Below are 23,054 nucleotides of genomic sequence, written 5' to 3' on the forward strand. Positions count from 1 at the left end.
CATTTCTCAGGTTTTATAAACCGACGGACGTTTCTATGCAAATGGAAGACAATGGCAGCGTGTTTGATTTTAGTCTTGGCTGGTTTTGGTCCCACAGAATTCTTAACCCAGGCTACTGACAAGAGTGGGATGTGAACCAACAGCTCCTGGACCTGTGTGTGACCCAGAGTCTGGGCTCACCCAGCAGGTGAAGCTCTGGGGGCAGGCCCAGGCCCTGGCCTTTCCAGGCCCTGGAAAGGCATTTTCAGCTTCTGGCGGGGGAGAGCCAGGGCAGAGATTCAGCGGCCCTTTCTCTGTTCAAGGCCTGTAAGCTGGGGCAAAGCCTTCCAGGGCCCTCCCCGTAGGTGAGAGAAGCCGCTGTGGGTGGAAATACTTCTTGCAGGACAAGTCTGGGAATGAGCAGACTTTGAGGCCAGTGGTCAGGTGACAGGATGAGGTGAGATGGAGCTAGAGTGGCTGCTGGCGACCGGAGAAGAGATGACCAGCATGCTGAGAAGGGTGCTGGAAGGCATCACACTTGGGTCAAAATGAAGGGAACAGCAGTGGGGGCTGCACAGACGCACCCACACTGCCCACGTGCTGAACACCATCTTGATTGTGCCAGCTCTCCCTCCTTGTAGGGAGCTGGTAACCTTGGCCTGGCCCCTGACCCAAAGGGACAGATGAACAGACGTCCACTGCAACTCACATGAGCCTCTAACGTCTGCATGAGAGCCCCTTCCAGCCAGGCTTCTGGGAGGGAATCTTGTCTCAGCAGAGGAGGGAGGTGCATGGCCTTCTAGTTTGGAGGCAGACACAGAAAAGGAGATAGACAGCGTCCTTTTGGCCAGTAATTTAATGGTTAGCACATCTACACCCAGCGGCTGCTTGGGTTTAAATGGATCTTTGTCCAAATTCTTGGTACCTTCTCATTTTTGGAGGAAGTCAAGGTAACTCACTGAACGATCCTCTCCTCTGACCTCTGAAGCTGTGGACCTTCTTATTCTCCCTGTGGATGTTCCCTCCACGTTCCTGCCTTGCCACCTGTCATTTCCCATCAGGAACGTCCTCCCTCCCCAGCCCCTGGTACCCCCAGCCTCCCACTCCTTCTCCCTCCCTGAGATCCTTGTTCTTGCTCCCCTGCGGTGGCCCGTGATCAAGTGGCAGGCTGCTGCAGCCTTCGACGCTGGTGAATGTCAGCATGCTGCTGAGAAACAGGAGGAGTCGCTGTCCCCACAGGAAGAGAAGTTCCCAAGGGCAGAGACAGAGTCTCGTCCTCCTGGGTCACCCCATGGCACCTGGAACTGTGAGAAGCCACACAGAGTGAGCTTCAGGACCACCTCCTTGGCTGTCCCCATCTTGTTCTATGATCACCGTTTGTCACCTTTGTCACCAGCATTACTATGGTCTTAAAAAGGGCCCCCCTCTGCCAGTCAGCATGTTTGGGTAGAAGTGCAGGAAATGGATGAGTCAAGAAGAGAAGGGGGGTTGATTGCCCACTACTGCAATCCCAGCAGTTTGGGAAACTGAGATGGGCAGATCACTTGAGGTCAGGAGTTTGAGGCCAGTCTGGCCAACATGGTGAAACCTCGTCTCTACTGAAAATACAAAAAATTAGACAGGTGTGGTGGCACATGCCTGTAATCCCAGCTACTTGGGAGGCTGAGGCAGGAGAATCACTTGAACTCAGAAGGTAGAGGTTGCAGTGAGCTGAGATCACGCCACTGCACTCCAGCCTGGGTGACAGAGCAAGACTTCGTCTTAAAATATCTATATCGATTGATCAGTCGATCAATAGATAGGTAGATAGATAGATATAAAAACCAGCATGGCTCACAGAGTCCTGCACAGGTTGGGGAGCCAGGCCCTCAGGGCTACCCCACAGGAATAACACCCCAAGCAAGGCCACCAGATGGGCTGGGAAGACACCAGACAGTGCAGCCCGTGCCCATGATGCCACTGACACACGTGGGCACGGCACTGCCATCAACCATGCTGCCCTTCCCCCCAGGAACCAGGCCCTGCAGAGCTGCCAGGGAGTGCTCTGGGACCTGCCCGTGATTCCGAGTCTGGCAGGTGAAGCTCTGGTGGCAGGCTCGGGCCCTGACTGTCATGGAAGCTGGGAAGGTGTTTTTAGCTTCTGGGGTGGGAGCCAGGGTGGGCATTCAGTGGCCTATTCTCTGTTCTAGAGCTGTGGCCGGGGCAAGGCCTTCCAGGGCCCTCCCCGTGGGTGAGAAAAGCCACTCTAGGAAGCTGTAGGAAACACTCCTTGCAGGACAAGTCTGGAAACAAGTTGGCTTTGAGGACATGTGGTCAGGTGAGAGAATGAGGTGAGATGGGAGCCAGGGTGCCTTGGGAGGTTTCTGGGGAGGAGTGGCAGGAAGGGTGTTCAGGGTGGAGAAGCCTTGGCCCATGAGGCAGAGGGCTCACCTGGACCACAGGGAGAGCACCTGCTTGGCCAAAGTCGGGTGAGGGAGCAGTGGGGAACCTGGGTCTCCTCATGCAGCACTACCTGCTGCGTCTCCAGGGCTCTGACCACAGGCCCTGCTGAAGCTCCTCCAAAAACAGACAAGACCCAACGGGACTCAGTGGGCACAGAGCCTGAGGGGCAGGGAGATGCAGCTCGGCAATGGCCTTGGGGGATGAACCTGACTCCTGAGTCACGTACTCGCCTGAGAGTTGCTGGGCTGGGGGCTGCAGGGAAACCCTCCCCTTCTAGGTTCCCATAAGTGGCACCCAAATGGTACACATCTATGAACATACTTTAAAAGGGGAACATCCACGGCCTTTGTCCCCACCTAATTTCTCCCACACATTTATGTGATTAATTTCAGTTTCTTAAAATCTAACACCTTGAAACTCCAGCCCTGCTCATGAGTAATTATTTATAAACAGTGTCATAAAAGGCTGCTTGACTGCCAAGAGTAATCAACTTCTTCCAACCACTTCAAAGGAAATCAAAAAACCTTTCCATCCACAGATCCTTTTGAGGTTTAACTAGGAGCATGATTTAAAATTCACAAGAAAACCCTTAGGTATTGGAGCTCTAATACACGGCTTTCTTGGACAAACGTTTGATAAAAAACGAAACATACCATTATATACACCATCGCCTGCTTTAATATTGCCCAGGGCTACTGTAAATGCTCACTTTGTACTAAATCTGCTTTTCTTGCGGCGAAGGGGCTGCCAGCCCATGTGCCGGGCTCCCTCTGCTCCCTCATGCGCTCACTCACCGCGATGAGTCCTGGGTCTCCTCTCCCTCTACCCCAGTCACCAGCCACGTCACTGCATGTGGCAGTTAATCCCAGGCCCAGCAAGAGGAAGGGGTGAGGTCCTGGCTATAGTTAGCAGACGCTGCTGCGTGGCTGGAAGGGGGCAGGATGACCTGACACACCAGCCCGGAAGAACAAAAACATACACGGGACGTCATGGGTTTCTCCAAGCCTCCTGCACTCTTCTAGGACACATGAGGGTTCGGCTTAGCTGATTCAGGCTTCTCCCTACTCCTAGACAAGTCGCCAAGGCAGGGCAGTCTCCCCTCCTCCTTCACATTTCTGCTCCACTTGTCTGCAGACGCTTGGGAAAAGGGAGAGAAACCCATGGGTGTCCCTCTCTTCTTTCCATTTCAGTGGTTGGGATTTGAGCCAAAGGACAAAATGTTCCAACGTCCACAAAAGCCACCAGCTGAGGCCTGCAGTGGGGTACAGGGCTGTGGGGAACAAACTCCCCAAAACAGTGGGTCCTGGGACCCAGTGACTCTACTCCCTGAGAGCATCTGGGCCAAGAGCTTGACTCGGCTATTCAGGAGGACAGACAGGAGGCTGGCCCCCAGCTAGAGATGGCACAAGGCAGGTCTGGATCCTTCATCCCTGCTCGAGAGCAATGGAGCAGGTGCAATGCAGAGAAAGGAGCAAGGGCTCCATGGAGGGAGCCTCTGGGAAGCCCCAGACCTGCGGGTGAAGGGAAAGGGGCGCTGAGAAGAGTGGGAAGAGGAGATGAAGGGACGGAGGCGGGAGCAAGGGTGGTTGTCCAGCCGACATCAACTACACTGCATCCAAACCAAAAAGAGGATGTTTAAACTTCAAAATCCTGATGAAGTGGATAGTTTGACATTGAAATTAAAACTGCACACAGAGGGGCAAGATCAAAACATAAAGAGATGATTGAATCTGCCTCAAATTTCTTGAGATTCAAGGCTCTTGAATTTCTGGGCTGGGGAACTAGGTAAGCCTTGATGTTAGTGGTTTAAAGACACAGACGGCAGGGCACAGTGGCCCATGCCTGTAATCCCAGTGCTTTGGGAGGCCAAGGCAAGAGGATCACTTGAGCTCACGGGCACAGACCTTGGCAACACAGTGAAACCCCATCTCTGTAAAAATATTTCAAACATTAGCCAGTGCAATAGCATGCACCTGTAGACCCAGCTACTCAGGAGGCTGAGGCGGGAGGATCGCTTGAGCCCAGGAGGTCAAGGCTGTAGTAAGCTATAATTACCCCACTGTACTCCAGTCTGAGCAACAGAGTGAGACCCTGTCTCTAAAAAAAGAAAAAAAAAAAAAAAGAGAGAGAGAGAGAGAGAGAAAGGAAAGAAAAAAAGAGAAGAGCACAGGGCATGCCCCAAGTAGGATTTTCAAACAGTAGGAAGTGTCAGTGCAACCTAATTTATGAGAGTTCAAGTTATTATTATCAGGCATTTTTTTTTTTTTTAGAAAGTTTCACTATGTCGCCCAGGGTGGAGTGCAGTGGTGTTCAAGGTGCAGTCGCGGCACTGTGGTCTCAAACTCCTGGCCTCACGCGATCCTCCCATCTCAGCCTACGAAGTACCTGGAGCTACAGGTGCACCACCACACCCAGCTGTCAAGCACAATTTTTTTCTTTTTTTTGAGACACGGTCTCACTCTGTCACCCAGGCTGGAGTGCAATGGCAAGATCTTGACTCACGGCAACCTCCACTTCCCAAGTTCAAGCGATTCTCCCGCCTCAGTCTCCTGAGTAGCTGGGATTACAGGCATGTGCCACCACGCCCAGCTAATTTCTGTATTTTTAGTAGAGATGGGGTTTCGCCATGTTGGCCCGGCTGGCAAGCACAGCTTTTAATTTAGATAAATCTATGAAGCTTATCACCAGTGGAAACTCGACATCGCATCCCTAGGAGCCCCCTACCCATGCGTGCAGCAGGGATGTCCCATTCCTTCAGCCACCACTGACCAGACCAGAGCTTCACGGCTTCCCTCTGGGTTAACCAAACACATCTGTTTTACAAATGAGGGAAGTGAGGTCAAAGAGCAACCATCTCTCATGGTCTCTATATTTTCAGATGAGTGAGCTGAAGGGTCCCTGGCAGTGGCGGGGGCAGGGTGGCAGGAGAGGCCTGCGCCCCGCCGTGAGGTTGGCTTTGTCTTACTCTGATTTACTTTAGCTGTTGCTTGGCCCCTTTTTCACTTTTATTTTGTGTTTCCTTTTACTTTGCTTTCCCTTTGCTGTCCATCCTTTCTCTGGTGGTGGCAGTGTAAGGTAGTTGCGTGGAGGCAGGGATGCTATCCACAGCCCTGGAATAACACCCAAGCCTCCATGGGGGCGAGGGGAGTGTGGGAACTTCTTCCTTGGCAAATGGAGTCAGTGAGGCCTGGGGGCAAGCCTAAGTCTGCAGCAGTAAGGGACACTCAGGAGGGCAGGGTGGCTTTAACACCCACCCTAAGAGCAGGTGAATCTGGAGAGGCAGAACCTCCCACCTGTGCCATATAATAAACAGCAAACCAGAGAAAGGAGGTCTCTAAGAGTCACTGCAGGACAGAATAAACTGCACTAGGAAGGTGGGGTTGGGGAGACTGAAAATCAGACACTGGGAAGGGGGTTCCGAGGCCACCCCAGCACCGCTCCACCCCTGCCTGGGCACAGGGACTCTCAGTCAACATCTGCTGAACGAGGGAATGCCCAGTGAATCGGCCATTTGTGCCTAACTAGAGGCTCAGAAAAGGGTCTCTTTGTGGCCCCTTTGTAGGGTCTCTCTTTGAATCTGCCCACCTAGTTCCATGCAGTGGCATCAGGACCTAAGATTCCATCATCCACCTGCTCTGCAGCCAGGCCTGGATGTGTCAGGACCCCCATGCAGGACATGAGGAAAAGGCTTGAAACCTCCTCTCTCACCTGTTTCTCTCTTTCCTTCTCTCGTCCTTCTTTTCCTCCCTCCCTCCTTTCTTTCTTCTTTCTCTCTTTCTTTATTCCTAGCTTCATTTCTCACCTTGGGCCTTCTGAACGTCTGCACTGGGCATCTCAGGCCTCTGTCTTCAGCTGTACCAAGTGCTAATTTCACTGGTAAGTGTAGCTCCTTTAAAGCAGCTAATGCTCCAATGAAAGAAACATAAAAGCTCCCAGACATCAGTCCTCCCCAACAGCTCACAGTGGACGGGACTGATCCTCTCTTGGCAAATCGACTGTGGAGTGGAGTAGAAAGGAGGGACCTTCCTTGTGTGAGCGCCTCCCTCCCCCCCAGTTCTGTGCTCTGGCCTTGGGTCTGGCTGACCTGCACTGGTCGATTGCAAAGGTTTGCGGAGCTCGGAAACTCATTAACAGGTGCCAATGATGAGACCGTTGGAAAAGCCCAAGTGCTTGCCTGTCTAGGTAGACCAGAAACCAAACTTACACCAGTGGAGTGATGAGAGAGCTGAAACCTAACGCAACATCAACTAGGGCAGGCGAAAGCACTAATAATTGATTCCATAGGCCATTCTGGGGTTTTCATTTTAATAACTTGGCAAGAAAATTTTTACAAGTTGGGCTCCAAAAGAAACTAACGCATTTTTCAATTAACCGCCACCTCAAGTTGTTGAAACCCCTCCCTTCTGACCTCCCTTCAGACACAGGTAGGACAGAATGGTGCTCAGCTATTCTCAGGGTTGGGTAGGGTCCCTGAAGAGGAGGAGGAGGAGGAGGAGGCAGAGGAGCTGGGGAAGAAGGGGAAGGAGGAGGAGGGAAGGGGAAGATGGGGAGGGGAAGCCCCAGCCAGTGCTCACCATTGTCGTTGTCTCTACGCAAGTGTTGGATCATGAAGGGGATGGGGTCCTCAGGCTGGTGGATCAGAAGTTGCTCCAGCATGTTCTGTAGGTACAGGGCAGACACCCAGGTTATTACTACCTGCAGGGACACCTGGTCACCATAGATGCTAGCTATGGGGCCTGCTTTCTCCACTGCACCCCACCAAACATGCCTTCGGCCTGGGACCCAGCTCCTGCCAAAACTGGCATCTGCTTGGGTCCTCATGAACAGAGGCGTGAGTGGGGCCACGTGGTGCTGCTGGGGAGCACCTAGAGGGAGGCAGAAGTGGAGGAGCCTCGCCCTGATTCAGAGTAGGCAGTCCCAAGGCCCTCTTCCCTGGGGCCCTTTGGGCTTCCCAAACAAGCCTTCTCCAAGTTCTTAAGCATCACTGTTCCCCTCAGAGCCTTGGCAGATGAAGCTCCTTCCTCATTTTCATCCTGGCTAATTTCTGCTCAGTCTCAGATCTCAATGGGAACATACCTTCTTGAGTATGTGCACTAGGTAAATATGTCAGATGCTCCTGTACCTGCCTGCAGGCATCGCCGTGTTTCATGCCTCACCCTGTCCCTACTCACCAAGCCATCATTCTCTCAGCAGGCCATGCGTTCTGTGGGCTTCCTCGTCTACCTAGAGCCCTCCTGGAACCCCAATGCCTGACAGTCATAGCAGATGCCCAGTGCAGATGTTTGTTGGGAAACAGACCATCACCACTACCTGTGTCCCTCCAGAATGGAATGGAATATTTACCAGCCAGATTTCTAAATAGTCCTGGGATAGTCTGGCCATTTCATCCAATCAGGCAAACATATCAAGGGTAAGTGGCTTCTGGGGTCGCAAAACCCTAGGCACAGAAATCAGAGGGAGCTGACAGCAGCTGTGCTGTCACAATAAGGGGTATCCTTCAGCCCCAGGGGCAAGGAGGGAAAGGGGCTCCAGCCCTCTGGGAGCGAAGGGAGTGTGGGGCAAGAAAAACAGCACCGAGCCATGGGAAGTCTTGGTTCCAGCCCCACTGTATCTCATCAGCAAGCCCCTTCCCTTCTCTGGGCCTTAGCTTCTCTAACCATTCAGTAGCACAGCTGGAGTGAATTCATGTTTGTATATCACTGGCGTGATGGAATGAGATGATTTTAGATGGTTCACACATAAATATTTTAAATTTCATGTTTAAATCATCATGTATTTAATGTGTATTGGAAAACTAAGTACACCAAATCTATAATTTCAAGGATATCACTTAGGAGGAGGCAAAGCAGCTATTTAATTTTTTAAAAGTTGAGTTGATTTCAACAAGTGATTAGTTCAAGTGGAAATGCAGTAGTGGTTATGCGAATCTGTACATTTGATAAATGCACAGAACTGTAAGCACAACAAAAACATCCATGCAGGCAAAAAAGGAGGAAATCCAAATCAGGCCTACAGTCCAGGTAATCCTGCTGTACCGATACCAGTTTCCTGGTTTTCACAATGTGCTACAGTTATGTTAGATGTTATCACTGGGGCTACTGGGGGAGACCAGATATCCATATTTTCTAACTTCCTATGAATCTAAAATTATTTTAAAATAAAAAGTATAAAAAATGAAAATGATCAAAACCATGGAGGGAATACACAGATGACTAAAACTGGAAATACTGGACTAAAAGCTTTCTTGTTGGAGGCTGAGGCAGAAGGACTGTTTGAGTCTAGGAGTTCAAGACCAGTATGGGCAACATAGCAAGACCTCATCTCTACTAAAATAAAAAATAAAAAAGATCAGCCAGGTATGGTGGCCTGCACCTGCAGTCTCAGCTTCTCTGGAGGGGCTGAGGCAGAAGCACTGCTCGAGCCCAGGAGTTCAAGGCTGCAGTAAGCCATGACTGCAGCACTGTGCTCCAGCCTGGGCAACAGTGCAAGACCCTGTTTCAAAATAAATAAAAGCTTTCTTGAGCAATTCCTCCAACAATCACTGTGAAAAACACATCAGGTTCTCTAGAGTAGACCACAGGGCTCCAGATGCTCCCCTCCTGTCCTCACCTGTTGACTTCTAACCCAGCTAGCTATTTTATTCTGATTGGCCAGTCAAGCAGTTTTAGGAATCACTCGCAATCCCTCGATCAGTTAACACTTTCCGAGGAAAACATGTTTGCTGAAGGTACAGACACAGGTTTCTTAGTCTGGGCTCAGCTATCCAGTGTGCAGGACAGAGGCTCGCATGACCACAGACACCACCATGCCCTCCCTGCCATTACCCCTGGATATGGGGTGTACCCTGAGAAGCAGACAAATGTTCTGGAAGCTGAGCTCCAGCTTCCCTTTGCCTCTCAGAATCTTTGAGTAGCTGAGAGTTCTTCCCCTCTAGCTCCTGAAAGCCTTGACTCCCATCAAGTGCAGAAGGGAAAACTGAGACCACGGCGGGGGCGGGGCCTTGCCGAGGATCACATGGTGAGCTACAGGGGCCCAGTCACAGGTCCGGACCCAGGATGAGAGCTTTGGAGCTGCCGGGGACGTCTGGCCCTGAGGAGGAGGGGCCAGGGTGGGAAATGCTGCTGTCCTAGAGGCGGCCCTCTCGGAGGATGGAGATGCCAGCTTGAACTCGGACAACGCCCACCTCAGAAACCTGGGCCGAGAAGCTCCCCACCAATTCGACAGATGGGAATTCTCAGCGTCGGGAAAGCCCCGGGAGACCACCTCTTGGAACCTGGCATTTCACATGTGGGGAAACCGAGAAAAGGAAAGGACTGGTTTCAGACCATAAGCCCGCTGGCGGCACAGCCAGGGCCAAAATCCCGGCCCGAGTGGCCTCCTGCCTCCCCCTGGGTCCGCCCGAGGCCGACCCGAGCAGGGCCAGAGGGCGTCCCCAGCTCGAGGGCCCCCTCGGGGTCACGGCGACACACTAATCGGACACCCGGAGCTGGGCTCCTTCGTGGGCTCCCGACTCGGCCCCAGCTGCGCGTTCCGGCCGCGCACCCGACGTCGCAGTGGAGGCTCCCGAGCCGCCGCCGACGTCGCGACAGGCAGGGCTGCCAGGTCACCTGCATCAACTCGAAGATGTGGTTCGCCTCCCCGTACTGAGGCATCTCGGGTGGGATACGGTGCGGGGCTGTAGACGCGTCCATGCAGCCGTCGCGGCGCGCCGCTCCCTAGTAACAGCGTCGCTAGGGCCGCCGCGCCGGCTGCGTCATCAGCGCGCGCCGCGGCCCCGCCCCGCAGACTCCTCCGCGCCCTGCCAGGGTTCCGGAGCCTCAGTCTTGCGCGTCGCCCCCGCCCCGACCTCCCCGGCAGACGCGCTCGGCGGCTCGGGCAAGTTCTTTCCCCAACCCGGGCCTCGCTTTCCCCATTTGAGCATCTTAGCGGGGACACCCTCAGGCGGATTCCAGCTGGGCCTCCTCGGATTTGAGACCCCCGACGAAACCCAAGAGGGGCAAGTCGGCCCCCCGAGGTGGCGGGAGGCAGACCCTGCTTCTGGTTCTGTTAGCACTCCCTGTCCTCCCCCGCTGCCCCCGCTCCCTATGCCTCAGTTTCCCCATCTTTAACAGACGCAGGAATAGATGTGGGACAGGCTGCTTGAACAGGGAGGGGCGTCTATGGGACAGGCCGGAGGTTCGAGGATCGGGTGGAAATCCTCAGCCCAACTCCTAGCGTCCAGGCCCGGGAGACCTCTCCTCCCGCTCCCGGGCTCACGCCGAGCGGCCACGTGACCCGATTGCTATGGCACCGGCAGTAACAATGAGGCCCGCGGCCCCGCCCCTTCTTACCGGACCTCCCCACCCATCCCCGCCTCCCAGGCCCTGGGGTGGGCCTCCCCCACCCTCCGGGGCCCCCCCCACCCTCCGGGGCCCCGACACTCCCGGAGTCACTCCAGTTTCAGGGTGCTCTGTGGACCGAAGAGCGCTCTAGGACAAGCAAGGGTAAACAGGGACGAAGGTGGGTAGGCCCACTCGAACCCCACCCCTGCCTCTGGGTCAGAAACTGGAAGCTGGAGTGGAGGATAGAAAGATGGAGGGGTCCGGAGGATAGAGGGGCCTGCACAGCTGTCTCTGGGACGCGAGGGTGAGGTTCGACTGGAGACTTTCCGAGTTGTGTGAATTCCCAGTGGTACGGGGTTGCCTGGTATTTTATTGGTCGCAACAATGAATTGGGAGCTCTAGCTCTGGTCTGTTGCCATTAATAGTAGGAGTTACCGTTTGTTGGACTCTTAACTTTGTGCTCACGGCAAAACTCTGTTGTCTCTGTACCTTATGGAGAGGGAAAATGGCACAGTCAATGCTTACAGCCCAGATGCAAGTCCCGGCTCCATTTCTTACTGTGTGGGCTTGGCAAACTCTTCACTTGTTTGTGCCTCACTTTCCTCCCCTGTGAAGCGGGGGGCTGCTGAAGGATTCCAGGAGCTGATGTATTGGAGAGTAATTGGCATGCAGTAAGCACACGATGTATGGGGCTACTATTAGTAGTAGTGTCTCGTTTAATCGTTCCAACAACCTTCATTCCCATTTTACAGGTGAGAAATTGGAGGATTAGAACAGTGAGGACTGGTTGGCTGGGTAACTTTGGGTAAGTCGTGTTCCCTTTCTGGGCTTCTTCCCTTATCAATTGTTGATGATACAACCTTAGAATCAGAAGGCCCCTTGAAGAAGAGGCTCATCCAAACTGTCTCATTTGACAGATGGATAAACTGAGGCCCAGAAAAGGGAGAAATCTTGGCTAGGGCATGAACTCAGCATCCAGGCTCCAGCTAAAGCCCTTTTCTACCAGCCAGCAGCCCAGAGACATGCCCTCCCAACGTAAAAGCCAGCACTGTTGCCTCTTCCCCTCCAAACTCCTTCCTCAAAGTGTGCACAGTTTGGTAGGCTTGTCAAAGCCAACTGTAAAGATAGCTGGGGAAGAAAAGGAAGCTGCCTCCCCCTGAGCAAAGAACGCAACAAGCAAGCCTGCCATCTGCACTGGAGAGGTTTGGTTTGCTTCCTGGACATTTCTGAAATGACTTGCCCTTCTCCTCATTTATTTTAAGCCCTAGGCGCTTTTCATACCATGATTTAATCTTCTTTAGCAGCCTGGAAAAATACAAATCAATTAAAGCCTAAAACCTGTGGGTAATCATTTTTTTTCTCCCTCCTCCAGATCGAAAAGTGCCCGTACCCTGTGCCTTTTATCCACACTAATTTGGCTGCAGTGGCTCTCATTCAAGGGCCGATCACTTCGGATAGCTTATTACAGCTCCTCTCATGACATTCGTGGTGTGCATGTCACAAGTTACTAGGATCAAGAGTGGAGTCAGTTTTGCTCTCAGGGGCTCTTGGGGCCACCAGCCAAGGTAGTGCTGTATCCCTGGAGAACTTGACAGCCCCAGGGAGCTGGGCCCACAAAGGGCAGCCCCTTGAATGTTTAGTCCTGTTTGTTTTGGGTCAAGAAAAAGGGAGAGTCTAGTGGTAATGGAAGTGGGGCCTAGGGCTAGGGGTCTAGCCAGTGCATGAACTGTAGCGAGGTCAGGCAGCTCGTCAAGGCCTTCGCAGTCCCTATCCTCACTGCCGCAGTCAACTCTGATGTCTGGTGTGTTTGTCTCTAAGTACTACCAAGGGAAGGGGAGGAGGGAGGGAGGAGGAAGGGAGGGATCCAAGTTAAGAGCCCAGACTTTATAAAATAGCCAGGCAGAGCCAAGCAGGAAGTCCTGACTTGCGCATTCCTTATCCGGCCTCACTTTCCGACCTATCCTGTGAGGATAACCATGGCACCTCGCTCCAGGGCTGCCTAGAGCCCCATCAGGCGACCCCCCGCTCTTCTCAGGAGGACTGAAGTGAGCCACCCTTCTTCAGCCCAGGATCTAAGCACAGCTCCAGCTCTTCCAGCATGATACCCACCCTCCTCCTGCAAATGCCCCTCCTGCAGATGGTGGCCCTTCATTCTTGAGGTTCCCACCTGCTTCCCTGCTGTGTTTCCTCCTTATCTAAAATGCTGTTCGTTTCACTCTTCTGCATGGTCTACCTTCCCCTGTGAAAGATGAGTTCCTCCAGGGCAGCGAATCTTGTTGGCTAGCCCAGCACCTGAATAGCACCTGGCACACAGTATGAGTGCACAAGGGAATGAGTGCATGCATGAAGTGCTTTTCACCGCCTTGGCTTAGAAGCCTCCTGCCGTTCTTTCAAATGCTTCTCCTGACACTGGGGTCCCTCAGCCTGACCCTGTCCACTGCCCTCTTCTGCACCTGCTTACAGCAGTCCCACATCCCCACCCCCCAACCTCTAGCCCAGGTTCCCACCCCCACTGCATACCTACTTTACCTCTCCACAGCCTCCTCTTTCTCAAGTCCAGGTTCAAACTTCCCCTCCTCTAGGAGGTCAAGTCCTCAGCAGTTCCTGCTTCGTTTGAGGGCCACACTGTGCTTGTGGTGTCCCCTGTTACTGCACACACCCATGCTTCAGCCACAGTAGCGTTGATGATTCTGATGATGGCACCGCCACATTCCAGGCTCCATGGTCAACGCCACACACCTCTGGTCTCATGTCAGCTCCCCCCAGGCTGGGAGGCTGCTGCACACTGAGGCTTAGGGAGGATGGGCAGCTTGCCCAAGTTCGACAAGAAGGGGTGGAAGCAGGATTTGAATCCAGGCCTTTGTGACTCTGGGCCTTCTCAACCACCACCAGCCACAGCTATGAGCATGATGGGAAAAAGCCAGGCCAAAAGGGCACACACCCCTTCTCCTGGAACTCCACTTATGTGCCATCTCTCACTTCTCTGGAGCTTCAACTTTATGTCATTTGTAAGCCCTGGGCCAGGATTAGGGCCAGGCGAGTGATCACTCTCAGCACAATACTTAAGGGGATGTCAACAATTCAGTCTTTGAGGTGGATGTTTTAATGCAATATTTTAAAAAATCAAAAACAGTGCCTAAAATCCATTTAGAATAACATGTCAAAAGTTTAAGTCAAGGCAGACTCAGTATCACTGATTTTTCCTTTCGCCTCAGGCTTCAGTACGGCAAGATACAGCAATCTTTTCTTTAAAAATTCTGATGTTGCCAGCACATGCTTATAATCCCAGCATATTGGGAGGCTGAGGTGGGAGGATCGCTTGAGCCCAGGAGTTCGAGACCAGCCTGAGCAACATAGGGAGACCCCATCTCTACGAAGAAAGAAAAAAAAGTAGTCAGGCATGGTGGCATGTACCTGAGGTCCCAACTACTCAGGAGGCTGAGGCAGGAGGATCTCTTGAGCCCAGGAAGGTCAAAGTTAGAGTGAGTTGTGATCACACCACCACATTCCAGCCTGCATGAAAGAGCAAGACCCCTTCTTTAAAAAACATTTTTGGCACCGGTCATGGTGGCTCACACCTGTAATCCCAGCACTTTGGGAGGCCGAGGCAGGCGAATCACCTGAGGTTGGGAGTTTGAGACCAGCCTGACCAACATGGAGAAACCCTGTCTCTACTAAAAATACAAAATTAGCTGGGCGTGGTGGTGCATGCCTGTAATCCCAGCTACTCGGGAGGCTAAGGCAGGAGAATTGCTCGAACTCAGGAGGCAGAAGTTGCGGTAAGCCAAGATTACACCATTGCACTCCAGCCTGGGCTACAAGAGTGAAACTCCATTTAAAAACAAACAAACAAAAAACAAAACAAAACAAAACAAAAACAAAAAAAAAAAAACGTTTTTGGCACTGGGGCACTGGGTACAGTGACTCATCCCTATCATTCCAACACTTTGGAAGGCTGAGAAAGGTGGATCACTTGAGGCCAGGAGTTCAAGACCATCCTGGCCAATATGGTGAAATTCTGTCTCTACTAAAAACACAAAAAATAGCCAGGTGTAGTGGTACACGCCTGTAATCCCAACTACTCTGGATACTTTTTTTTTTTTTTTTTTTTTGTGAGATAGGGTCTCACTGTTTCAACCAGGCTGGAGTGCAGTAGTGTGATCATGGCTCATTGTAGCCTTGACCTCCTGGGTTCAAGCAATCCTCCTGCCTCAGCCTCCCAAAGTGCTGGGATTACAGGCATGAGCCACTGTGCCTGGCCTATTTTTATCTTGATTGCTGAGTTTTTTGGTAGCTCCTTAAGTTTTGCATGGAGGCAAGTACCTCCCTCGCCTCACCCTAGTTGGGCCCGGGTGAACCAGATACCATGGGAGGCTCAACAGGGAACCTCTGCCAAGGATATGGCAGGTGTGAATAAACCATGGGCCCTTCACCTCATTCCCCAGCCTTGGCTCTCCTTTCCATGGGAGGTTGTGCTGGAAACAGGCCCCTGCCCTGCCTGCCCTGGCTCTAGCCCAGGCCCAGGCCCGCCCCAGGGGAGCTGCAGCTGTCCCTGTGTCTGTTGACAGTCACAGCGCTGTGGCTGTGCTGCAGAAGTGTGCTCTCTCGTCTTTCCAAGGCTGTTGTCTGTCTAAGGCAGCCTTGCTGGCTCTTGTCTCCAGGGACACTCCATGGCTGGGCTCTATCTTGCTAAAGGGCCTCTTCCCTAGCCTTCTCCAAGTTCTCCGATTTACCACACCTGCATCATCTCACTGAGGCCATCTCCTGGTCTGTTCTTGTGTTTACTTTCATTCCTCTGATGCCATCTCCTCTTGCATCAACTGGGGATGCTCCCACTACCCCCGGCCATACCCCCAGCTCCAGACCTGCTCTGGACACAGCAGAAACAAATACTCCTGGCCCTATCTTGTTCTCGTTCCTCTCCACCTGGGACCTGCTTGGAAGCTTGGAATGTGCCTTCTCTGCCCCGTGCATGCTGAATGTTCTGGCCCCTTCCACCTACAACATCTCCCTTGGGCCAGACCTGACCTTAGCACAGCCTCCTCTGACCCCTGCTCATGTGCGGATACGTTCGAGCCTGGACTTTGTACTGGAGGCAGTGGAGGGGCAGCACTGAGGATGCTGGTTAGATGTAAGGAAGCCTAGAACCCAGGGTGTCTTGGGCACAACTTGCTGTGACACCCTGGGTAAATTCTTTCCTTCTGAGCCTCACTTTCCCCCTAGAAGCTCAAGGGAGTTGGCCTTCTGAGTCCCTTCCAGCTCTAACATGATAGAAATGCGTGAACTGGAGCCCTTTGCATGCACTCAGCAAAATTGTGATGTCATGGAGCACAGACCTGCAGACTCTTCTGCTCACAGGAGGTTTGTAGACGCTCTGACGACCACCCAAATCAAAGCAGGGACAGTCTGCGAGGTGCCGAGAGACAGCCCTCCCCACAGCCTCCAGGTTACTGATCATGGCTTTCCAGCAATTAACAGGGGACAGGGAACAGTCTGCTAGCCACCAGCCCTGCCCCGAGAATGTGCAAACCTGACATCAGGGCTCCTGCCCCCAGCACAGAGCAGGCAGACTCATGTCTCCTCAAACTAGACCGTCGAGTATTGATTCTTCTCCCCGCTTAATCCATGGGAAGGATTTCCCAGACTTTCCTACCAATTGCAGAGCGGCAGATGCTTTAAAATAATTGGATCCAAACTGATAATCTCCTGGTTTTATTTCCTGTGGCATAACCCTTGATCCCAGGTTTTGCTGACACCACAGCAAGGGACTGGAGACTCTGTGTGCATGCGTGTGTGTGTGCATGTGTGTGTGTGTAGATAGCCACATCTGGAGAAACTGAGGACCAGAGAAACTCTGTCCACAGCTGAGGGAAGAAGTCACATTTCATGGCAAAGAATGTGTCCATAGAGGGTAAATTTCAAGGTCAGGCTCAGCTGTGTCGTGGACAGTCTGGGGGGTCTGGACAAGGGTGCAGCCTCCCAGGGCCTCGCTTTCTTCTGTGGGGAGGCGCTCACAAGGCGCTCCAGTGAGAGGGGCCGTGGGTATCCCTCTCACCCAACAGTCCTCCTCTCCGGAGCTGGATCCCAGCGTCAGGTCCCAGAACCTCATCCCTATCCTCTTTCTCCCAGTAGATTCCTCCTCTCCTGTAAATGACCACAGAGGAAGACAATGAATGAAGTGAAAGAATGCCTCCGCGGCATCGAGCAGAAGTACAAGCTCTTCCAGCAGCAGCAGTTCACTTTCATCGCTGCACTGGAGCACTGCAGGGAGAACGCCCACGACAAGATCCGGCCCATCTCTAGCATAGGACAGGTTGTGCTCCCAACCCCCACCGCGGGTGAGGGGCAGCAAGCCCAGCCCCGTCTCATGAAAGATGAACCCACCGGGGCCCAGGGAGGGGAAGCACGTTGTGCCAGAATCAGACTCAGAACCTAAATGGTGGAATGAGTCCTTCATTGGTTTCTCCACCAAATATGTAAGTGAATAACACAGCAGTTAAAGAGGCAGGCGCAAGACTCAGCCGGCCAGGGCTTAAGTCCTAGCTCTACCACGTGCCACAGCTTGGGCCAGTGACTTCACCTTTCTATGTCCTCATCTGTGACACAGGGTCAGTGGTCACCCATGGAAAACTGGGGATTTATTGGGGACCAGAAGGATCTCGTCCCCCCCGTCAGGTTCCACTGGCGGTTGAGGAATTGCAGCATGCCAGGCACACCGCCAGGTGCTTTCTCAGATGCTTTTGTTTAACTTGCATCTTCTCCAGGGTTAGCTGCTGTCTAGGTTTGCTCTGCACGACTTGGAGGCCTCCAGACCAAATGCGCATTCCAGGAAGTTAGGGTCTGGAGCCACAGTGCAGTTAGGAAAACACAGGCAGCCCCCTTGCAGCTCGGAGGGAGTCAGCTTGTGGAAGGGTAACTGCCCCAAGATGGGTGGGAACAGCGCTGGGCTCAGAACCGCAGAGGAGAAACAGGCTCCGGAGGCACGAGCAACCCTCGCTGGCAGCATCCTTTACAAACTTTTCTAATTTTTGTAAAATGTTCCCTCAATTTTTGGGAGGCTGAGGTGGGTGGATCACTTGAGGCCGGAAGTTTGAGACTAGCCTGCCCAATGTGGTGAAACCCTGTCTCTACTAAAAATCCAAAAATTAGCGAGGAGTGGTGGCGCACACCTGTAGTCCCAGCGACTCAGGAGGCTGAGGCAGGAGAATCACTTGAACCCTGGAGGCAGAGGCTGCAGTGAGCTGAGATTGCACCACTACACTCCAGCCTGGGCGACAGAGCAAGACCCTGTCTCAAAAAAAAAAAAAAAAAAAAACGTTAAATGTACAGAAAAGGAACTCCCATATAACCCTCACCCAGATTTACCGACTTGTGACATTTAGCCAATTTAGCTGTATTTGCCCATTCATGCAGCTCCTGAGCTATTGGAAAATAAACTGCTTCTTCTGTAAACCTAGACTCGGAGGGGAAAAGAAAAGAAAAAAAACTGCCTAGATCCTTTTTAGTCCATCCTCCAGAAGCTTCATAGATCACCGAGTGTCCCTTGCCAGAATGTACATCAATGCTGCGTGACCCCCACTTCTATGCATAAGGGTGGCCTTCTTGCCTTAGGTTTTACCGAAGGCTCTTGGTAAACAATGGCGTTATGTTCTGAGTTGCCTCTCACCCCTCCTCTGCCCTCCCGGAACCAGAGGTGTCCAAAGGTTCCCTGCATACCCCCCTACTGCTCTGTTGTAGTTACACCTTGGGGCAGGTGCCCTTGTGGGTGTGTGTCAAAAGCCTCTCCCCCTTACAAAGCGGCTGTGTGCCTGGCAGTCCTTGGGAAGGAACCACTTCAGATTGTTTGGGGAAACATCCTTAGCAACAAAAAGACAGATGGTTACAACAGGAAAACCCTGACTTCGATGTAGACCTTTGTGGGTGCAGGAGGAGGTGATACCTGCATCTGTCATCAGACTGTGGAGAGTAGAACCCTCTGACTGTGAAATGGGTCTGTTAATCTGGCCTGGACCAGAGCCAGTTCCTCCCTAGCACAAGATCAGACCTCCTGTTCTGGTACAACCTCGGATGCAGTCACTGGGTAACCCACTAAGCTCCTGGCTGTCCCTCCTTCCTCTACCTGTGAATACAGCATGGCTGAAGCCCAAAGGATTCCAGTTCTGCTGCTTCCTCCTCAGTGTGGGTGGCCCGCCCCAGCGTTTCTCACAATGAACCCTCTAAGTGGGATGGCAGCATGCGGCATGAAGAGTCTGGGAGCAGCCCTCTTTTGCTTTAGGTGGCGGTTGGTTCAGGGGGCATGGGGACAGGTGAGGGGTAGAGCACGGAGCCACTGAGCTGGAGACAACATCCAACTAAGCCACTTCCACTGGGGCTCTGGGCGGGTTATTTCACCTCTCCAAACCTCCACTGTTCATGTCATGGTACTCATCTGTAAAATGAGAATTTAAAAAGGTACCTACTCAGTGTGTAGGGTTTACATGAAGACAAGTGAAAACAGGCCTGAAAGCATTTTTCATGGTGCCTGGGACACTTAATTTTCTATCCATCCATCCATCCATCCATTAGTTTAATTAATTTTTTTGAGATGGCATCTCGATCTGTTGCCTAGGCTGGAGTGCAGTGGCACAATCCCGGCTCACTGCAACCTCTGCCTTTGGGGTTCAAGTGGTCTTCCTGCCACAGCCTCCTGAGGAGCTGGGATTACAGGCATGTGCCACCACACCTGGCTAATTTTTTTTTTCCAAGTAGAGATGGGGTTTCACCATGTTGGCCAGGCTGCTCTTGAACTCCTGACCTCAAGTGATCCCCGTCCACCTCAGCCTTGCAAAGTGATAGGATTACAGGTGTGAGCCACTGTTCCCAGCCGATCCACTAATTTTATATCTATCCATCCATCCATCCATCATCTATAAAGAGAGATACCACTATAGGGAGGGGTCTGTACCTTCAAATGCTTAAGCATTACTTGTATCTCCCTCATGAATCATGGAGGGTGGGAGGGAGTAGGGTGGGTGTTCCTGGACGTTTGCACAATCAGCCAGCCAGGACCCAGGTTGGCATGTCCCCAGCTCATGTGGCGGTGGCCTTTGCAGGTGCAGAGCTACATGGAGCACCACTGCAACAACTCCACGGACCGGCGGGTTCTGCTCATGTTCCTGGACATCTGTTCAGAGCTGAGTAAGCTCTGCCAGCACTTTGAGGCTGTGCACTCTGGCACCCCAGTCACCAACAACCTCCTCGAGAAATGCAAAACCCTTGTGAGCCAAAGCAACGACTTAAGCAGCCTCAGAGCAAAGTAAGTCCCTGCGGTGCTGCCCTCGAGGCCCCGTGTGTGCCTGGGGGAGGCCCCTGTGCTGCATCCGTCCTGTTGCTGGACCGTGTGGCTCCTGTTAGACCACCCTGGGCAGCAAATCCCAGGCTGCCCTTATTTACTGGATTGGCTTGGATTCCACACAGCCTTTTCTTTACAAGCATTGTAGACATGGCAGGACACCAAGCAACTTATAGGAGTTAGCACCAGCAGGTGGAGAAGGGGGTATAGGTAGAGCCTTGAGCAGTTGCCTCCGGAAGTCCACAGAGATTCTCACTGATGTGCAAAGAAGTGGACCCAGAGCTCCCTTCCGGGGCAGCAGCACTGCCACTGCAGGCTTCTCACCATGACAGCACGGGAGCCAGGGAGCCCACAGGACAGTGGGCTGGAGCCTGGGGAAGCTCTGCAGATACCAGGGTGAGAAGAACCAGAGGGACAAGCCAGCCAGTTCCTCACCCCAACCCAGGTTTTTACAGACCATGGGGCAGTGCTTTGCACCTCCTGTCTTTCACACCAGAATTACCCAGGGCTTGTGGCACCCCAGGCCTGCTCTGCCAGAATCTCTGGAGACAGAGAGGCTGAGCATGCTGTGTGTCTAGTTCTAAAGCCTCCCTCCTCAGGCGACTCTGCTGTGCCTGAGGTCTGGCAGCTGCAGTCCCGGGAGGATGGGCTCACCTGGCCCCCTGCCGCCCTGCAGATACCCTCATGACGTGGTGAACCACCTCAGCTGTGACGAGGCTCGGAACCACTACGGAGGTGTGGTCAGCCTCATCCCCATCATCCTGGACTTAATGAAAGAATGGATCGCCCACTCCGAGAAGTTGCCCCGCAAGGTGCTGCAGCACGTGAGTGAGCCCCAGCTGTGCCAGGAGAGTACCAGGGGAGCCGCTCGTCCTTCCCGGGCCACAGGCACCCAGCTCGGGGCCACTAAATTCAAGTGTAGACCGCTCACAAAAGGCCGCCTCAAACCCAGGGGGAAAGACAAAGGACGTGCAAAACCACCCTGGAGGCCTCCTGGTGGGAAACTGTAACGCAGCCAGGGAGCCCCGTCGCTCCGTCGGTGGGGGGCTTTGCTATTTAATTTGGATGTTACCGGTTGGTCCTTTTTCATTGGCACCCACCGTTCTTGCCACTTATTAACCCCAAAGGGAATTGGCCAATACATTACTGAGACCACCCCCCACTCTGGCTTTAACTTCTGACGTTTCTGATTCTACGCATCCGGCTCTGTGCTGATGAAGAGGAAACCCACTTACAGGAGCTGCCCAAACAGGGTGGCATGGTAGCAGGTCCCAGGAAGGCACTGAACTGTCACCTAGGTCCTCTGTGAGCCACATCCGGCTCCAGTGCCAGGCCTGTCCCTGCTGTGGGCTGCAGCTTTGCAGTGAGCCATTTAGCTGGAGACCATTGCTCCTTGCTCCACCACCAGCCCCAACTGTAGTCCTGTAGTCAAGGCACACGCTGTCTGCCAGCCAGGGATGCGCCCCTCCGGGATGGAGAGGGGGTCAGCGTGTGGAACTCGGTGTGTTTATTTTTATTTTTTGAGAGAGAGTCTCACTGTCTCTCCCAGGCTGGAGTGCCGTGGCGCCATCTCGGCTCACTGCAACCTCCACCTCCTGGGTTCAAGTGATTCTCCTGCCTCAGCATCCTGAGTAGCTGGAATTACAGGCACCTGCCACCCCGCCTAATTTTTTTTTTTTTTTTTTTTTCAGTGGAGACGGGGCTTCACCATGTTGGCCAGGCTGGTCTTGAACTCCTGACCTCAACTGATCCGCCCACCCTGGCCTCCCAAAGTGCTGGGATTACAGGTGTGAGCTACTGTTCCCAGCCAGATCTCAGTGTATTTAGTTCTCCAGACCACAGCCAAAGGGGAGTGAACTCACCTTTCCTTCTCATTTACTTGGGAGAGGGAGACCATGACAGAAGCCAGAATTCTGATTTTGTGGCTCCTGAGCAAGGGCAATGACCTGGCTTTCACAGCATCGTCAAACCCCAAACACTTTGAAATGTGTCCCTGGCTTCTGAGCTTGCCCAAAGTCATGTCTGACTGTTGGTTTTTCCCTTCGCAGGGGACGACTTAGCTTCTGTATTGTTGCTTCCTCAGGGGGAGACAGTCGAGAATAAAAAGTGTTCTACCATCTCTCTGCCTGGCTTGGTTTCCTGGGATTTATCCCTGAAAGAAAACCTGCATTTCTCCCAAGACACCAAAGGACACTGGGCAGTAGCCACACAGGCAAAACCTCCGCAGACAGCAGAGGGCCACCCTAGGCAAGGGAGATGCCTGTCTCCAGTTAGCTTCTAAGAGGTTCATGCCCAAGCTCCAGAGGGCCAGTATTCAGATCTTCTGCCAAGGGTGGGAAGTCTAGGAAGCCTAGTTAGAGACCCTGTCAGGTAAGAAAACCTGAATTTTCCAGAGAAATTAAAAACTGCCACCTGCCAGTTTTAGTCTCAAAGGAGTTGCTTCAACCATTAAAATGGGCAGAGCAGACTGGGCGTGGTTGCTCACACCTGTAATCCCAGCACTTTGGGAGGCTGAGATGGCTGAGTTACTTGAGGCCAGGAGTTCGAGACCAGCCTGGCCAACATGGTGAAATCCTGTCTCTACTAAAAATACAAAAAAAAAAATTAGCCAGGTGTGGTGGCAGGTGCCTGTAATTCCAGCTACTTGAGAGGCTGAGGCAGGAGAATCACTTGAACCTGGGAGGTGGAGGTTGCGATGAGCCAAGACCGCACCACTGCAGTCCAGCCTGGGCAACAGAGTGAGACTCTGTCTCAAATAAATAAATAATAAAGTGAGAATAAAATGAACAGGACAATGCTGATTTCCAGACACAGCCAGACAGAGGCAAGCAACTGAAAGCCACATTGCAAATGACTCATTCCTTATGTGGTCCTTACATGGAAGTCCCAGGCCAAGAGATCATAAGCCAAATTGTGTAAAGGGTTTCCAGCCTTCTTCCAAAGCCTTGAAGGGCATGGAGCAAGGGGTGCTGGGAGCTACG

General features: G+C 52.8%; 2 protein-coding genes across 16 annotated transcripts in view; one reads left to right on the forward strand and one right to left on the reverse strand.

The window, feature by feature from the left end:
• Window positions 1-10,678, reverse strand: part of AK8 (adenylate kinase 8) — a 157,238-nt gene extending 146,560 nt beyond the window's left edge. For 2 of the 7 annotated variants that reach the window (XM_032257696.1, XM_032257691.1), the window contains exons 1-2: window positions 10,029-10,184; window positions 6,996-7,080 (exon numbers count right to left, since the gene is read on the reverse strand). In XM_032257696.1, the coding sequence (XP_032113587.1) occupies window positions 6,996-7,080; window positions 10,029-10,112 (169 nt within the window). In that variant the 5' untranslated portion in view covers window positions 10,113-10,184. Of the gene's footprint in view, window positions 1-6,995; window positions 7,084-9,468; window positions 9,943-9,963 lie in introns of those variants that run through there. The other 5 variants (XM_032257694.1, XM_032257692.1, XM_032257695.1 and 2 more) reach the window with 5 other exon arrangements.
• SPACA9 (sperm acrosome associated 9) lies at window positions 10,157-22,194 on the forward strand. 9 transcript variants are annotated; one of them, XM_032257706.1, is made up of 6 exons: window positions 10,185-10,296; window positions 11,495-11,547; window positions 16,875-17,055; window positions 19,835-20,037; window positions 20,750-20,897; window positions 22,122-22,194. In XM_032257706.1, the coding sequence occupies exons 3-6, from the start codon at window positions 16,912-16,914 to the stop codon at window positions 22,131-22,133; spliced, it is 507 nt and encodes a 168-aa protein (XP_032113597.1). In that variant the 5' UTR covers window positions 10,185-10,296; window positions 11,495-11,547; window positions 16,875-16,911; the 3' UTR covers window positions 22,134-22,194. The 9 variants fall into 9 exon arrangements, with proteins under 9 accessions (XP_032113594.1, XP_032113589.1, XP_032113597.1 ...); XM_032257698.1 differs by lacking the exon at window positions 22,122-22,194 and having other exon boundaries at window positions 10,183-10,296; window positions 20,750-21,609; XM_032257700.1 differs by lacking the exons at window positions 10,185-10,296; window positions 22,122-22,194 and adding an exon at window positions 10,682-10,920 and having other exon boundaries at window positions 16,872-17,055; window positions 20,750-21,609.
• Window positions 22,195-23,054: the final 860 nt, after the last annotated feature.

This window comes from Sapajus apella, unplaced genomic scaffold (genome assembly GCF_009761245.1).
Source record: "Sapajus apella isolate SASKATOON/1434 unplaced genomic scaffold, GSC_monkey_1.0 scaffold97, whole genome shotgun sequence".
Classification (NCBI taxonomy): Eukaryota; Metazoa; Chordata; class Mammalia; order Primates; family Cebidae; genus Sapajus; species Sapajus apella.

Excerpts from the sequence above, each read along its gene's own strand:
- SPACA9 (XM_032257703.1), top strand. The coding sequence starts at position 16,912 with ATGAATGAAGTGAAAGAATGCCTCCGCGGCATCGAGCAGAAGTACAAG. Across the intron at positions 17,056-19,834 it reads CCATCTCTAGCATAGGACAG|GTGCAGAGCTACATGGAGCA; the intron begins GTTGTGCTCCCA and ends TGGCCTTTGCAG. Across the intron at positions 20,038-20,749 it reads TTAAGCAGCCTCAGAGCAAA|ATACCCTCATGACGTGGTGA; the intron begins GTAAGTCCCTGC and ends GCCGCCCTGCAG.